Source organism: Entamoeba dispar, genomic scaffold (assembly GCF_000209125.1).
Source record: "Entamoeba dispar SAW760 scf_1105229461731 genomic scaffold, whole genome shotgun sequence".
Classification (NCBI taxonomy): Eukaryota; Evosea; order Mastigamoebida; family Endamoebidae; genus Entamoeba; species Entamoeba dispar.
Genome location: NW_001854839.1, coordinates 23,397 through 38,584, shown reverse-complemented (window position 1 = coordinate 38,584; position 15,188 = coordinate 23,397). Strand labels below are relative to the sequence as shown.

At 24.0% G+C, this 15,188-nt stretch overlaps 9 protein-coding genes across 9 annotated transcripts in view, besides 25 other annotated features; 4 read left to right on the top strand and 5 right to left on the bottom strand.

Moving 5' to 3' along the window:
• The first annotated feature begins 86 nt into the window (after positions 1-86).
• Positions 87-200: a microsatellite.
• Positions 201-219: 19 nt separating this feature from the next.
• Positions 220-326: a microsatellite.
• A 10-nt stretch (positions 327-336) lies between these two features.
• Positions 337-359: a sequence feature (AT_rich).
• Positions 360-401: 42 nt separating this feature from the next.
• On the top strand, positions 402-2,276 carry EDI_235190 (uncharacterized protein; the record flags this gene model as incomplete). Its single annotated transcript, XM_001738899.1, has 1 exon — positions 402-2,276. The coding sequence occupies one exon, from the start codon at positions 402-404 to the stop codon at positions 2,274-2,276; it is 1,875 nt and encodes a 624-aa protein (XP_001738951.1).
• Positions 2,277-2,368: 92 nt separating this feature from the next.
• Positions 2,369-2,474: a sequence feature (AT_rich).
• Positions 2,475-2,585: 111 nt separating this feature from the next.
• Positions 2,586-2,670: a sequence feature (AT_rich).
• Positions 2,671-2,845: 175 nt separating this feature from the next.
• On the bottom strand, positions 2,846-4,471 carry EDI_235180 (protein tipD, putative; the record flags this gene model as incomplete). Its single annotated transcript, XM_001738898.1, has 1 exon — positions 2,846-4,471. One exon carries the CDS (start codon positions 4,469-4,471, stop codon positions 2,846-2,848), a length of 1,626 nt encoding a protein of 541 aa, XP_001738950.1.
• A 63-nt stretch (positions 4,472-4,534) lies between these two features.
• Positions 4,535-4,592: a sequence feature (AT_rich).
• Positions 4,593-4,622: 30 nt separating this feature from the next.
• Positions 4,623-4,644: a sequence feature (AT_rich).
• Positions 4,645-4,666: 22 nt separating this feature from the next.
• On the bottom strand, positions 4,667-5,368 carry EDI_235170 (uncharacterized protein; the record flags this gene model as incomplete). The annotated part of the gene is made up of 2 exons (XM_001738897.1): positions 4,667-5,059; positions 5,114-5,368. The coding sequence occupies 2 exons, from the start codon at positions 5,366-5,368 to the stop codon at positions 4,667-4,669; spliced, it is 648 nt and encodes a 215-aa protein (XP_001738949.1).
• A 381-nt stretch (positions 5,369-5,749) lies between these two features.
• Positions 5,750-5,771: a sequence feature (AT_rich).
• Positions 5,772-5,853: 82 nt separating this feature from the next.
• Positions 5,854-5,955: a sequence feature (AT_rich).
• Positions 5,956-6,039: 84 nt separating this feature from the next.
• Positions 6,040-6,104: a sequence feature (AT_rich).
• Positions 6,105-6,173: 69 nt separating this feature from the next.
• Positions 6,174-6,196: a sequence feature (AT_rich).
• A 71-nt stretch (positions 6,197-6,267) lies between these two features.
• Positions 6,268-6,315: a sequence feature (AT_rich).
• A 72-nt stretch (positions 6,316-6,387) lies between these two features.
• Positions 6,388-6,490: a sequence feature (AT_rich).
• An 85-nt stretch (positions 6,491-6,575) lies between these two features.
• Positions 6,576-6,629: a sequence feature (AT_rich).
• A 203-nt stretch (positions 6,630-6,832) lies between these two features.
• Positions 6,833-6,946: a microsatellite.
• An 85-nt stretch (positions 6,947-7,031) lies between these two features.
• EDI_235160 (uncharacterized protein) lies at positions 7,032-7,647 on the top strand (the record flags this gene model as incomplete). Its single annotated transcript, XM_001738896.1, has 2 exons — positions 7,032-7,251; positions 7,304-7,647. The coding sequence occupies 2 exons, from the start codon at positions 7,032-7,034 to the stop codon at positions 7,645-7,647; spliced, it is 564 nt and encodes a 187-aa protein (XP_001738948.1).
• Positions 7,484-7,573: a sequence feature (AT_rich).
• A 62-nt stretch (positions 7,648-7,709) lies between the features above and the next one.
• Positions 7,710-7,762: a microsatellite.
• Positions 7,763-7,848: 86 nt separating this feature from the next.
• On the top strand, positions 7,849-11,346 carry EDI_235150 (guanine nucleotide exchange factor, putative; the record flags this gene model as incomplete). Its single annotated transcript, XM_001738895.1, has 1 exon — positions 7,849-11,346. One exon carries the CDS (start codon positions 7,849-7,851, stop codon positions 11,344-11,346), a length of 3,498 nt encoding a protein of 1,165 aa, XP_001738947.1.
• Positions 9,737-9,765: a sequence feature (AT_rich).
• A 1-nt stretch (position 11,347) lies between the features above and the next one.
• Positions 11,348-11,414: a sequence feature (AT_rich).
• A 44-nt stretch (positions 11,415-11,458) lies between these two features.
• On the top strand, positions 11,459-12,868 carry EDI_235140 (uncharacterized protein; the record flags this gene model as incomplete). Its single annotated transcript, XM_001738894.1, has 1 exon — positions 11,459-12,868. One exon carries the CDS (start codon positions 11,459-11,461, stop codon positions 12,866-12,868), a length of 1,410 nt encoding a protein of 469 aa, XP_001738946.1.
• Positions 11,734-11,888: a microsatellite.
• Positions 11,802-11,953: a microsatellite.
• Positions 12,637-12,734: a sequence feature (AT_rich).
• Positions 12,838-12,922: a sequence feature (AT_rich).
• Positions 12,923-12,933: 11 nt separating this feature from the next.
• Positions 12,934-13,518, bottom strand: EDI_235130 (uncharacterized protein; the record flags this gene model as incomplete). The annotated part of the gene is made up of 1 exon (XM_001738893.1): positions 12,934-13,518. The coding sequence occupies one exon, from the start codon at positions 13,516-13,518 to the stop codon at positions 12,934-12,936; it is 585 nt and encodes a 194-aa protein (XP_001738945.1).
• A 73-nt stretch (positions 13,519-13,591) lies between these two features.
• Positions 13,592-13,675: a microsatellite.
• A 695-nt stretch (positions 13,676-14,370) lies between these two features.
• Positions 14,371-14,394: a sequence feature (AT_rich).
• A 166-nt stretch (positions 14,395-14,560) lies between these two features.
• On the bottom strand, positions 14,561-15,055 carry EDI_235120 (uncharacterized protein; the record flags this gene model as incomplete). Its single annotated transcript, XM_001738892.1, has 2 exons — positions 14,561-14,698; positions 14,759-15,055. The coding sequence occupies 2 exons, from the start codon at positions 15,053-15,055 to the stop codon at positions 14,561-14,563; spliced, it is 435 nt and encodes a 144-aa protein (XP_001738944.1).
• Positions 15,056-15,146: 91 nt separating this feature from the next.
• The window catches only part of EDI_235010 (uncharacterized protein), a gene marked incomplete at both ends in the record, with an annotated part of 384 nt that continues 342 nt past the window's right edge, over positions 15,147-15,188 (bottom strand). The window contains one exon of the mRNA XM_001733399.1: positions 15,147-15,188. This exon is cut by the window's right edge and continues 342 nt beyond it. Coding sequence (XP_001733451.1) covers positions 15,147-15,188 — 42 coding nt within the window.

The window sequence follows — 15,188 nt, the reverse complement described above, 5'->3', positions numbered from 1 at the left end:
ATTCATCATTTCTTTGTATTATTGTGCTTTTCTTTTATTTTCTTGCTCTCTTTCATATTGATGTCTTATGTTGGTTCATGTATTGTAATAAAGAAGTAAATGATAAAAGAATATTAAAAAAGATATAAAAAAAATATCAAATACAAATAACACAAAAAAGAAAAAAAACTGAGAAATAAAAATAGAAATTTAATAATAAATTATTCTAACAAAATATAATAATTATTTATTATTAATTATTATATTTACATTCTATTTATTTTCTATTTATCTTTCATTCTTTGTTAATTAATTGTTGTTTTTTAGTTCATATTATTTTTTATATAAAAAATCACCAAATAAAAAATATTAAAAATAAAGATTTGTTAATAGCTAACTATTTTTTTCCAGTGTTTTTTATCATGTTATTGTTCTACATTTTCTTCATTTTCTTCTCTTTTATTGTTGAAGCAACAAAAGAGAATGGCGCATCTAAAGGATTAAAAGAAATGAGTCTTAAAAAATTCAAATTTGTTTCACTTGTTAATGGGACTGAATTTAGACAACTTTTTAATGATGACAATCAATATGTTGTTGCATTATTTTGTCATCTTACTATTCAGGAATGTATCCCTATTATCAAAACACTTAATAAAGTTGGTGAGAAGTATCGACAAATTAAATTTGTTGTTGTAGATAGGGATAGTATATATGATTTAGTGTTTGACTATTCTATTGAAGAATTTCCAACTATTCTTTTTCATAGGGCTCATCTAAGAGATAGAACATTTGATGAAGATGAATTTGATAGTTTGGAAGAATTTATTCAAAGAGGAATTCAACCTGTTGTTTATGTAATAAACGAAGAAGACCTTTCATTGTTAGAACGTCAAAAGAAGATTACCTATATAGTTTTGTTTACTTCTGAATCAACGCCACAACACTTAATAAATGAGTACAATGATATAGCTGATGTATTTCAACAATACTCTGAATTAGGGTTTTTCCTTGTTGATAAAACTAGAAGTAGTTTATTAAAAAATAAAACAGAACAACTAATTTATTATAATAATAAAGCATATGACAATATTTCAGAAATTATAGAGTACCCTTATCTTGATTCTAATAAAACAAAAGTAATTAATAACGAATTTGGACTTATTGAATGGGTTTCTGCTATGGGAATTCCTTTATTTTATGATGGTTCAAAACAACTTATTGAATTATTATTTGTAATTCCAAAGAAATATCCAATTGTATGGTATTTTGATATAAATATTACAGAACAAATAAAATCTTATTATGTCTCTTTGTCTAGAGCATATAGAGGGGAATTGGTTTTTATTTACACAGATGATAAAGAGACAATGGAATTTTATCATCAAAATCATACAAAAACTATTACTATTCTTCATAAAAATGGTAGAACATCATACCCTCTTAACCAAACTCAATTTGATGTTCTTGAATTAACATTACAACGTTTTCTTGCAAATGAATTACAACCAGACATTAAGAGTTCTAATCATTCAAAACAGGGAGATATTCCATTTCTAACAGGAGAAGAATGGAATAAAGGGCTAGATCCAACAAAAGATTATTTTATAATTTTAATTGATAACTCTATCCTATCAAAGAACTTTGTAAATAGAGAGTTTAGTGTTGTATATAAAAGAATTGCTCCTATTCTAGAAAAAAATACTTTAGAAATGTATTTATTTAATATTGAAACTGATGATGCCCCTGTTGATATTTTAATTGACGACATACCTACATATTTATTCTATAAAATGAATGACAATACTCAACAAAATCCAACAGAACAAGAATTTAAACAATTTCCTGATCAAGACTCTCTTATTAAATATATACAATACCATAGTTCAATAGCATTTCAGCCACTACCTCCAATAGACAAAAGTAAATGGCCACAATATATTGAAGATGATGAAGAAGAGCAAGTTAGAAGGTTAAAGGCTGAAGAATTAAAAAACCAAAGATTGGACAATATTAAAGAAGCAAAAGACTTTCAATTAAAAGAATTAAAAGAAAACCCATTTAAAAATGAAGAGTTTGTTATTGCACTAAATCAGTTGAGGAAATACACAGAAGATCCAGAAATAGCAAAATTTTTCCAAACAACTGATTGGAATACTTTGTTTGGAATTGATATAGATTCATTAGAAGGATTAGTTTCATTGACTAAAAATGAAGATGCACTCCGATTGTTATTTTCTAAAGAAAAGAAAATAAAGTCTAAAACCCATAAAAAGGATCAAATCAAAAAAGAACTTTAATTATATTGTTTTTGATAATTAAAATGACTTGGAATGATAAATAACTTTCAATGGCTATTGGTTTAAATAAATAGAATTATCCTTTTCTTTAGAATTAATGAATTTATATAAATATCTTTGCTATTTTTATAGTTATAATAATTTTTAAATAAAAAACTAAAAAGATAATAGTTTTTATTATATCTATATCTTATTTAAGAAAAGACTTTAACTTAATATAACTTGATAAAGTAGTTGTTTTATTATTATTTATATGGTTTTGATTCATCTAATTTGTTGGTTCATTGTAAAAGAAGAAATCGTATTGTCATATTTTTTATTCTTTCATAAAATAATATTTTAATAAAATTTCATAAGTTAAATTCCTTTTATTAAAATAAATTTCTTTTTAAATGAATAATCTCACTAATTATAAATAAACAGTTATAACACAGTAAATACAAATAAAGAATAATATCAATTTATAAAATATTAGACTTGTTTTAGTTCAAATCTACTTTTAAAAAATTAAAAAAGAACAAAAGTGTAATACATTAACAAGAACTTAAAACAAATCGGTTTTGTATTAATCAGTCATCCCAAACTATAACATTTCTTCCGTAACCACTTATTAATTGTGAAGATAATGGATTCCAAGTTGAGCAATAACAACTTTGATATGATCCTCCTTGATGTACATTGACTTCAGGATAAACACAACATGCGAATTTACTCGTTGTTAGATTCCACACATAAACTGCACCATCAACAGAACCCACTGTCATGTAAGATTTATCTGCTGAAATACCTATTCTACTTCCAGGATTAATATAATCGTCATTGAAATATTTTTTGACTACTCTCATCATAAAAGGATCCACCATCCATATTGTATTGTCTTTGCCATTGGTCAATAGATATTCAGCAGCACCATCAACAAATACAACATCACTACATGCAACACTATCAAATACACTAACTACACCTACTGGATCTTTTTGTCTATTATCCCAGAATCTAATAGATCCATCTATATGACTTGTTACTGCTTGATTTCTCATTAATGTTAATCCACTAACAGCACTTCCAGTTGGACAACTTAATTTACATCTACTATGTGCCATATCCCACCACCTCAATGTTCTATCAGTAGATCCAGTGACAATAGTTTCTGCGTCAATAAACTTTCCTCCAGTAATTCTATTTGAGTGTCCAGTTAATGTATATCTAGCGGAATATCTATTAAGATCAAATATTCTGACTGTTGCGTCATTTGATGTTACTAATAATAAATCATTAATTTCACTAAAATCTATTGAAGTTACTGATTGAGACATTCCTCTTAAGAAAGTTTTACAAACAGAAGTGGTTGAATCCCAAATTCTTACTGTTCTATCTTCACTTCCAGTGGCATATATTTGTCCTGAACCATTAAATGCAATAGCTGTAATGTCTCCAGTATGACCAGCCATATTTCTAACAGCAATAGAAGGGACATGACAGACCAAATTTGCTATACAAGTTTTTGTTTCAGATATTCCTGTAGATTTTTTTGAATGTTCTTTATTATCAAGTATATCAGAAGAAACACCTTTTTGTAATATTTTAGGTTTTGATTGAGTTGATGATTTGGTGCTTGATGGATTTGTATTAACTTCATTATGAACAGGAGAAGGACGTTTTTCAGGTTCTTCAAGAGTTGATTGAGGAGGTAAAGGAGATATTTGAATATAATTTGAATTAGAATTTCTTTCTAATTGTTTTCTAAGATCTTCTATTATATCAAGTAATCTATGATTTTCATAATTGACTTGTTTAAACTTTTCATTCATTTCACCTAACTGAGTTCTTGAAAATCCTAATTCATTTTTTAAATAATCAATTTGTTTTTCTAATTGTTGAGTTTTATTATCTTCTTCTTTTGATTTTTCAATATATAAATCTAATTGTTCTTTACTATCTTTTGCAAGTTTTTCTGCTTGTGTTGTAGTATTTTCTAATTTAGCAATTTTATTTACTGCATCAAATAGTCTTGAAGTTTGTGCATTAATAAATACAGTAGAATTATGTAAATCTAATGTTAATTTTTTAATTTCTTCTTCATATTCTTCTTTAGAAGTTGTACTTATTGTAATAGAAGTAATATTTTTCCAAGGAATTATTTGGATAGCATCTCTACGATATAGTTTTAAATTAATCTGTTTTGTAAATTCCATATAACAAAAAACAAGAAGAATTTAAGAGATTATAATATTTTAAGTTTTTTCATGTAGAATTTGTATTATTTTTATTCTTTTTTAATTAAAAGAACTGTTTTATTATTAAAAAAATAAAAAAGAAGGGTGAGTGGTTCATTCACAATACTTCTTTTTTATTTTATAATAAAAATCAATCAAAACAAAAAGAATGAATTATTCCATTAATGGTTCTGTGTTTTTATCTTTTTTTGCTGGTGGGAAAGCAGGGAATGTAAAGAGTTGGAAGAATAACACTACAATGAAAAGAAGAAGGAATAATGTAGCAAGAGTGATTAAAACAATCATCATAATATAATTCACATTAATAGGATAAATCATTTCATCATAACATGCAACTTTTCTATCTGTTGAAGTAAATGAACAACTATTAGCATTATATGATTTCCATCCACAACAAGCAAATTTTAAATTAATTTCACGTCTAATACCTTTTGTAGTTGAATCGTAAAGATTTTCCATACATTTTGGAGTATGAAGCATATTTTGATAAGCAGTACTTAATGTCCATAATTCAATTAAAGCAACAAAAATACATGCACATAACAACTATTTATCATTATTTTATTTCTTATAACTAACTTAACAATTGTTAAAACAAACAATAATTAATACTGGTTTATTATATTTTGCTACTGCATGAATAAATGCAGATATTGATAATAAAAATAATGCACTCCCAGCGTATAAATAAATCGAGAATGAATATGAAGGTAAAATACTAAATAATTCAAATAATTTATCAAGATATAATCCCATTCCAACTCCAATAACAATAATTGTTATACCAAATGCCATAAGCAATGTAGAACACATTAACACTATTTTATTTGTTGTTTGAATTCTTAAAAATGCCATTATTTGTTTGATTAATTAACAGTTTTTTTAGTTCTTTTTCTTCTTTTTTTCAAGTTCTTTTTTAATTTTTTCGAATATTAACATAAAAATGACTTAAAAATTATTATGTTATATCGTATATATTCTAGTTAGTTGTTATATTTTAATAGCCACTATAAAGTTATTCCTAGTGTTTGTAATCAAATACAGTTTATTTCTTTTTATTTTACTCAAAAAATAACACCTGGACTAAACAACCTTTTATTTAAAGAGGAAAACTACCAAGATATATAAATCTACGAATGTTTTTTTTTATTTTTAAACCAGAAAATGAACATCATTGATAAAAGCATTTGTTTGATAAAAACTGATATCTCATTAAAAATTAATTGAGGTCATTTGATTTTTAAATAATAAAATAAAACTAATCTTTTACAAGGTTTTTGTTAAAAAAGTAGGTAATGAGAATAAAAGAATATGTCCTTTTATAAGATGTTTAAGTTCACTTATTTTGTTATAAAAATACTTATCATAATAAATTCATGATACAATTAATTTTTTATTAAACTTATTGAAAATTAAAAAGTAATATTTAACATTTTATAAATCAAAAGTAATTAAAGGGTATATGTGTCTCATTGATTAGTTAGTATTTTAGATTCACAGAAAGATGTATAAGTTAATGGAATATCTATTAAATTCATTTTAATAAGAAAAGTTATTTTTAACTAAGAGATAATTATTAATAATATAATTAGAATAAGTCAGTTGATTAACAAACACAGTCATTGTTATCATTTTTTAATTACATTTACAAATGTGTAACTATTTTTTATTTAAAAAAAAAAACAAAGAGTAATTATTATAAACAATAACAAGTCATTAAAACAATATGTTCTCATAAATGAAAGCAGTTATTCAATATTTTTTATATTAATATGAATATTTAAATAATATCTTTTTATTTTCTTTGGTATACTATATTTATGATATGTCAACCTAATTTAACAAATATTAAAGGTGTTTATTTTCAAATGACCATTAAAATAATTATTCTATTATTTTGTGATAGTTTAAAATAATTTATCTCTATAAAAATTACCATAAAATAATAAATAAAAATATTGCAATATTTAAATAAAACTCTTCTATAACACTAATAAAATGATGTTTTTAATTCTGATGCTTATTTTCAAATTGAATTTTCATTTTAGAACCAATAATTGAGAATAAAAAATCTATTTAAAAATAGAATATATTAAAACAAAATTTAAAAAAAAAAGAAAAGGACTTTTTTGTTATATAAATAACAAAAACAAAAATTGTTATAAAAGTTACAAAAATAAAAGAAATTAGCAGGAAAAAGATAAATGAACCAAAAATAATTACTATCATTAACTCATTAGACGAATGAGATTTATGTCCCATCCGATTTACTTTTCTGGATTGGCACCGAACAAAAGAAGCAATTCTTTTATTTTAATCAAAAAACAAGAAATAAAAACAAACAAAAAGATGAAAAAGAGGAAAAATAATTAGAAGATAATAAATAGAAAAGGAAGAAAATAAAATAGGTAAGAAAAAGAAAAATCGAAAAAATTTTCTCTGTTTTCGGTGTTTCATAATTAAATCAGATTGATTTTAATATGAAAAAAACTTGAGTTTAAAGTATTTTATAATTGCTATGAGCAACCATGATGTACAATTTACTTGTTATTGTTCAATTTGTAAAAAACAACAATATTTCCTTGTTCCTAATCCAAAAATTAAAACCACTAGATTATGCGTTCTTATACTCTCTTCACTCAGATGTCTTAAACCATTAAATGAATATTTTCAATTAAAAACAGATATTTATGATTTTATTACTGATCATTGGCATTTATTAGGAAGATTAAAACTTTGTTTGTTCTTTCTTATTTATTGATTTGGGCTATAGGTAAATTCATTTGGTAGTTCAACAACAAAATTGGAAGAAAGCAATTCTTGATGCATTTAATCATTGCCCACAAATAGAAAGTGGAAAAGACAAATCAGTTGGAAGAGGTTTTTATAAATTAAAGAATAAATATGATAATAATGCCTCTGAAAAGGTTGAACTAAAAACAGAATTATATCAACAATACGAAGAATTACAAAATATTTTAAACATAAATATAAAGAAATTATGTTTATTATATAGAAAAGGATTTAAAACAGAGTTATTTATAAATAATAATATTTATTCACTTGTTAATGCTCAAATTATGCAAGCTCGTCATATCGGTAAAATGAAATTATCTATTTGTAATTTAGATTAATTGTTTTGACATATGTATTTACATTCTTCTAACATTTTGGATTATTGTAAGTGATGTATAAGTTTTATCATATTTTATAGTTAATTTTATTATATTTTATTATTTCTTTTCTTTTTGATGAGAACTCTATAAATAAAATATATCCAATAACATTTTTAAGAAAAACACGATAAAACTAATTTGAAGATCTATTCAAAAATAATGGAAGAACAATCAATAAATAGTAAAAGAAAAGACCATTTTCGTGAAAGTCAAGTAATTCCTACAAGAAGAAGAGAATTTATTATTAATGGAAATAAAATTATTTATGCTAGTCTTGATGCATTAATTGGATTTATTTGTGAACCGTGTTCTGATATAGCTACAAGAGAAGCATTTATTTATACCTTTCGATGTTATGCTGATCAAAATATGGTTTTAAATCGTTTTTTGGAATTATACCAAAAACACAAAGATCAAAGAAATGTTATTATTAATAATATGATTCAATTTATGACTAAAGTAATGATTACTTCAGATAAAGAAACTATTTCTTTAGTTAAAAACATTATCCAATTACATCGTTCAATTGACTCTAATGCAGCTGATTATTTAGAACTATTACTTACAAAAACTCAAACAAAAATTATTTTACCACCAACTACTGCTGATGTAACATTAAATCAAATGATATTTACTGATAATCTTGTTAAAACAAATTCTGTTTCTCGTCCTTTAATATCAATGAATTCAATACATTTTGATAATGAAGTATCTAGCCCTTCATCTATCATTAGTTCTAATACCATTTCTCCACACCTCAAATCATCTCGTAAAAAAGTTTCATTCTTTATTGGTAAAAAAACTTCTAAACCCACTGAGCCTTCTATTATAAATATAGAACCATCTACTAAAGTTAATGAGGTAATAGAAAATAATAAACAAAATGAAGATATTAACATTGAACAAGTTCAAAATGAAATAGTAATTAATGAAGAAAATCAACAAGTATTAAAAGAAATTGAATTCAATTTCCTTAATATACCTGCTATAGTCTTTGCTAAACAAGTTACATTGATTGAATATGATCTTTTTATGAAAATTCATATTAGTGAGTTATATTCATGGAATAACTCTAATAGAGAGAATACAGCTTCTAATATAATCAAATTTTTACAACATCATAATAAGATGGAACATTGGTATGTTCAACTTATTCTTTTGGCTCCTCAAAATCAAAGACTTGGGATATTAAAAAGGATTATTGAAGTAGGAATTAGAATGAATGACCTTAATAATTGGAACGGATTAGTTGAAATTGCCACTGCATTAGACTCGTTCCCTATTTATAGATTAGAACATCTCTTTTTACAACTTAATGATAATGACAAGGAAAATTTCAGACAAATTAAATCATATGGAAGTATTGATTCATTGTTAATGAATGATTCAAATATGATACCTGGTGCATGTATTCCTTATGTTAATACATATCTTAGAAAAATAGTTGAAATTAATAAAAACGCACAACCATCTATTCAATCTGGAGGTTTTGTATTAATTAATGTAGAAAAGTGTAGACAATTAGCACATTATATAGTTGATTGGGTACAATGTCAAAAATATCCTTATTTATTTGGACATAACCAAGCAATGCAAGAATGGATTGAATCTATTTTATTTAAAATTAATTGTAATGAAGATAATGAATACCAACTGAGTATTCAAATAGAAAAAGAACATCGTAAAACAATGATTTTTAATAATGAACTTCATTTATTAAAATATAATACTAATTGTATTTATACTCATCCACAAATTATACCATGTAATACTAATATGTTGGTAAGTGATTTTCTTAAATTTAATTATGCAGATGGAATTTTTATGCTCTCGCCTAACCCAAAACAACCTAATGGGCAAATTATCAATATTTCAGAAACAATAGGAAAGGTCTTTCAAACAACAAAAGATTTAAGAAATGAAGATACTATTTTTTCTCTTGTTAAAGATATAACTCAAGTAAAGGTATGGTGTTTTGAATATCATAACCATAAAGATACTATTCATTATAGTACTTTATGTCTTGACACTACACAACCAGTTATTCAAAATATTATTATTATTAAACAATTTTATGAAATAGAAGATATGCAAGAAGATGAATTTTATGAAGAGAAATATGCTATTTTGTACCGAAATTCAAACAAAGAGAGATTCAATTTTCTTTCTCCATTTGCTAAGAATGTAATGAAAACTGATGGTGAGTTAGTATTAATACCAAGTAGATTCATGCAACCTTCATTAAATCAAATGGAAGTAGGGGTCAAATCACAAATAGTGTATATGAATGAGGTAGAATGTTTCAGTTCATTTGTTAATGTTCAACTAAGGAGTTATAAAATGATAATACGTGAAGGATTTTTATTCTTTTATTCTTCGAAAGAAACATTTGTTGTTGCACTAGGATATTACAAAATTAAACTCTATTATGACGCAACAAAAGATAAAGCAATGGTTTTATTAGTAGAGTCAACTGACTCCAAAGAAAATCCCATTATTGTTATGGTGCCTGAATGTCAAAACCTTTTATCTGGTTGTATTAAATTATCTAATCAAATTGCACAATTTTGTACTGCCTCAATTAAAACACATTGTTTTGGAGTTGATTCAGACAAATTAATATCAAACCCAATTCCACAACCATATGAAGTGTTAATGAATTCAGTATTTACTTCTGATAATTTAACACTTAATAAGGATTTCTTTAATTTAAACGTTCAACCTAAACGATGGATAGAAGCAATGTACTGTCTTGAAGATGGAATCACTTCCTCTGAGCCAGTTGTTAATTCACAACTATTATTACTTTTACTAAAACTGCATCCAACTCCATTTATTCCTATAACATTTCATTCTCAAATTAAAGAAAAATATAAAAAATTTCATGAAATAGAAATGAGTGGTAATGAAAATGATATCATAGAAGCAAAAAAAGATAAAGAAACATATATGAAAAGAGTATTATCAACTATGAGTTATAATAAACAAGTTATTATTATTGGTATGTGTAAAATATTCGATATTTGGGCTGATGGTAAAGTTAGTCGATTAGAAAGTATTAAAAATATTGTTGATAATGCACTAATTAAAGATCATATTGAAGGTGTTGAAATTATTCATGACATAGCTCACTTAAACACTACGATCAATAAAATAGATAATCTCCAAACAGAATGTCAATGGCAAGTATCTATATTTAACAATACACAAAGAATAGTTCTTGATGAATTACTTGGAGTTTTACAACATTCTATGACAAATAATTCAATAACATCAATGAAAGTAAACAAAACTGATAAATTTGAATTATTACATTCTAATATCCTTATGCTAAAAGATGATAAACTTTGGAAAGAGAGTATTGCAAATATCATTTTAAAGGGTGGTTTTGATAACCAACCAATAGATGATGTTAGTAAAGAAATGACTGTAGAACTGAGTGTTGTAGCAGATTATGATTCTTTTAAAGCATTTGCTTTAAACCTTGAATGTAGAAATAATTCCAAGTTAAACTATATTAGTCTGACTCAAAAACACTTAACTAGTAAATCAGCTCTTTTAAAAGAAACAAGAAAGAGATACACAATGTCTTCTGACCAACCTAGTTTTTTGAGGTTGTTATTAAATAGAAGAAACCAAGTGATGGTCTATCCATAAGAAATTATAATTTATTTATCTATTATTATTAATTATAATTTTATTAATTTTTACTTTAAAAAAAAAAAGAATAGAATTTGAAAAGAATAATTAACATAACCATATTAAATTCATGCAATTTAGTATAGACGATTTTGGTCCTATAAAAAGAAAAAAAAAAGTAACTAAGCCTCCTCTTAAAAAAAAGAAAACAGACGCACTTAGTAAATCAGAAATGTCCCCAATGAGTGTAGGTGGAATTGGAGAAGAAATGCTTAAAGTTTTAGGGTGGAGCGAAGGAAAAGGAGCGGGAAAATTTGAACAAGGAATTGAACAACCAATTGAAATTAATCAAAGTAATGAAAGATGTGGGATTAATGAACACCTTATTAATCCACAAACAAATGTTGAAATGAAATTAAAACATTATGGAAAAGATGCAACAAATGAAAAAATTGAAGAAATGATAATATTAGAAGAAAGAATTAAAGAAATTGAAATTAAATTAAATGAAAAAAAACAAAATATTCAAGATGAAATACAAATAAGTAAACAAAAAATAAGTAAATTAGCAAGTCAAGCTGCAATTAATGAAGAAGAGATTGAAAGAAAAAATAAAGAAATAAATTTATATGAAAAAGGAAAAACAATATTTCAAGAAATAAGAGAAGAAATGGAAGGAATAATTGATCAAGAAGAGTGCATTAAATTTGTAGAAAGAATTTATAAATGGAAAGTATTAAGTCATTTTGAAAGAAAAGATATTATTGAATTTTCAATTCAAAAAGTTATTGAAAGAGCATTAGAAGAAATGCAATTAAATGTTATTGTATGGAAAAAGAGTAATAAAACAAGTATTAATCCATATTATGAATTGTTTTCACGATTATTAATGATAAAAGATTATTTAATTAAAGAAATAATTCAAAAACAATGTGACAATATTTTTATTCAATTCTTTAAAGAAATGAATGATGAAAAAAGTGTTCAATGGTGTATTGATTATTATAATTTAAATAAAGAACTGATGAGTGAAGAAGGAATAAGTAAAATACAATTAATGTTTGATAAAATAATTAAAAAAGAAATTAGTTTTGAAGAAATTATTCAAATTGAAATTATTTTAGATACCCCAAATGAATTACTTGAAAAGAAATTATTTAAAAATATTGTTCAATTTATTGAGATGAATCAAATAACTATTATTAAAGAAGTTTATAAAACTCAGTCATATAAAATTCAAACATTAATATTAAACTCTATTAAATCTTATATTTGTCAATTAATTCAAACTAATCAAATTATTCAAAGTTTAAAAGTTTTAAATTATTTTATTGATATATTTTCATTAGAAATTCAACAAAATATTATTATTGATTGTTTAAAAAAATCTTCTTTTATAATAAATTCAAAACCATATTCATTAGAAGAATTATATATATTTTATATTCAACTAAGATCTCTTATTCCAAATGAATTACTTTGTCCTTCAATAGAAAATGAATTACGTTCATTATTATCATTAATTGAATTATTACTTTAATTTTTATTGATATGATAAAAAAAAAAGTAAAAAAGAGAAAAAAAATAAATTATTCAAAAATCAATTCAGAATATGAAGAATAAAATGTAGACAACAAAAAGTGTTAAGAAAGAATAAGCACCACTGTCATAATATTTTGAAGAATTACTACTCTCATCACTTATACATTTATCAACCTCAATAATAATAACTTTAGATTTATCAATTTTATCTTCACATTTATCATTTGTATATTCATAAGTAACAAGTTTACCATCTTCAATCGAATATTTTTTAAATCCATCTTGATTCATACAAATATCAAAATTAATATAACTCTTTTCAAAAGTGTCTTTTCTTTTACAATCTGTACCACTTAAATCATATTTGACTTCTAAATTATAACTTGGTTCATCAAATTCATTACAATCTGTTAAAATAATTGATGTAACATTATCACCATCAGTACATCCACTTTTATTATATGTAATATATTTGTAATCTCCAAACATTTTAGTAACTTTAATATAATTTCCTTCTTTAGAACTTTCAAAACATTGATCTAATTCATAACTAGTAAATTCAGCTCGTTCTCCTTTAGTATTTTTAGCACCACAAATAAGTTTAGCATTAACAATTGAAAAACCTATAAAACATATTATAATGAACATCTTCACTGTTGTGGTTGATTTAAGTTCTTTTAGTTCTTTTTGAAAAGTAGAAGGGAGTCGAATCTTAAAGAATTTTTCTTATCTTCTTTTTTCTTAATTTCTTTATTTATCTTCTCTAATTTTATGTTTTATATCCAATTATTTTTTATTTATTAATAACTATAATACTTCCATATTTTAACTGTTTTTTTTTAGATCTTTTGTCATTGCTTTTCATCTTTTATGCACTCAAATGACATACACTTCTTAGTTATATTTTTGAATTAATTTTTGTAGAATTATCTTTCATATACTCTCTATTTTTATTTAATAATCACTAATTCCTAATAAATAGATATTAAAGTATAGCATCTTTAATTGGCATTTAATGTGAATACAAAAAGACGATTATTCAAACCTTATTTTGTAGTTGTATTCTCTTGTTTTTTATTTCTTCTATTTTATTTATTGCTCTCTTTTTATTTTTTATTGATATCTTTCCAATACAAACAATGTACAATACCTCAAACTGACTCTTTACTACTTTGGTTGTACTGTTATTTGATTATTTATGCGTATTTATGTGCTACTAGTTTATTTCTATTCTTTTGTTTCTTTTTATCATACCACCCTATTTCTTATTTTATTGTATATTGGGTATTAAGTAATTCATTCAATAAAACAATACATGGATTTAGTCTGTTGTCATGTTCATAGTTTTTTATATATTTTCATATACTATCCCTTTTTATTTGGTATGTATTTTATATGAGTATTGTATTTTCATCATTTTATCTAATTCTTTAACAATTTACTTTTTTATTATCTGTTTATTCTTATTCAATAAATTATTAAAGTTACTAATACAAAGTGTTTTATTAAATTAAAATAAAAAATGAATTATGTGGAAAAAGACATATAAAATCTTTAAGTAAATTTCTGGATGATAAAAAACTCTATTTTGTTGATACAAATTATATATATAACAATTATCAAAACAAAGTTGAAAAAGATAAAAGATAATAGTCAAAACTATACTGATAATATTTTCAATAAACCAAAGTTATAGTTTGGTGGAAGTTGTTGATAAGATATTTTGTAAATATGAATAACATTCATCTAAGAAGTACCTAAAAAATTCTGCAACAACCATTGCAGGGACTACATCATCAAATTGAGAATCACCTAATTCTATTTGTCCCTAAAACAAGTAAGAGAATAGATGTTATAATAGAAGAAAAATGAAATAATAAAAACAAACAGAATCTTCAGCAACTTTTTGGAAGAGTCTCATGAATTCATCAACAGTAGATCCACTAAAATCTTCAACACGTAATACTTGATATATTTCTTTAATATTAGCAGAAGTAAAAAATACTTCTTTTGAACCACTAAACATTTTAATACCACGACTTTCTTTAAATAATCTTAACATCCATTCAGTAACTTGATATTGACCTTGAGATTCTTGTAAAGTTTTCCAGAATTCAGTTGAAGCATAAGCTTGAAATTTTCGAAGATAATCATATTCATTCTTAATTTTAAATTGGACAAACATTCCAGTAAATTCTAATAAATCATCTCTGTTAAAATAACCTTCTTTCTTTTTATCAATGATATATAAAGATGCTAAATGATTAAATTCAAAATTATAATCTCTTCTCATATATTTTTGATAATTTAATAAGTTT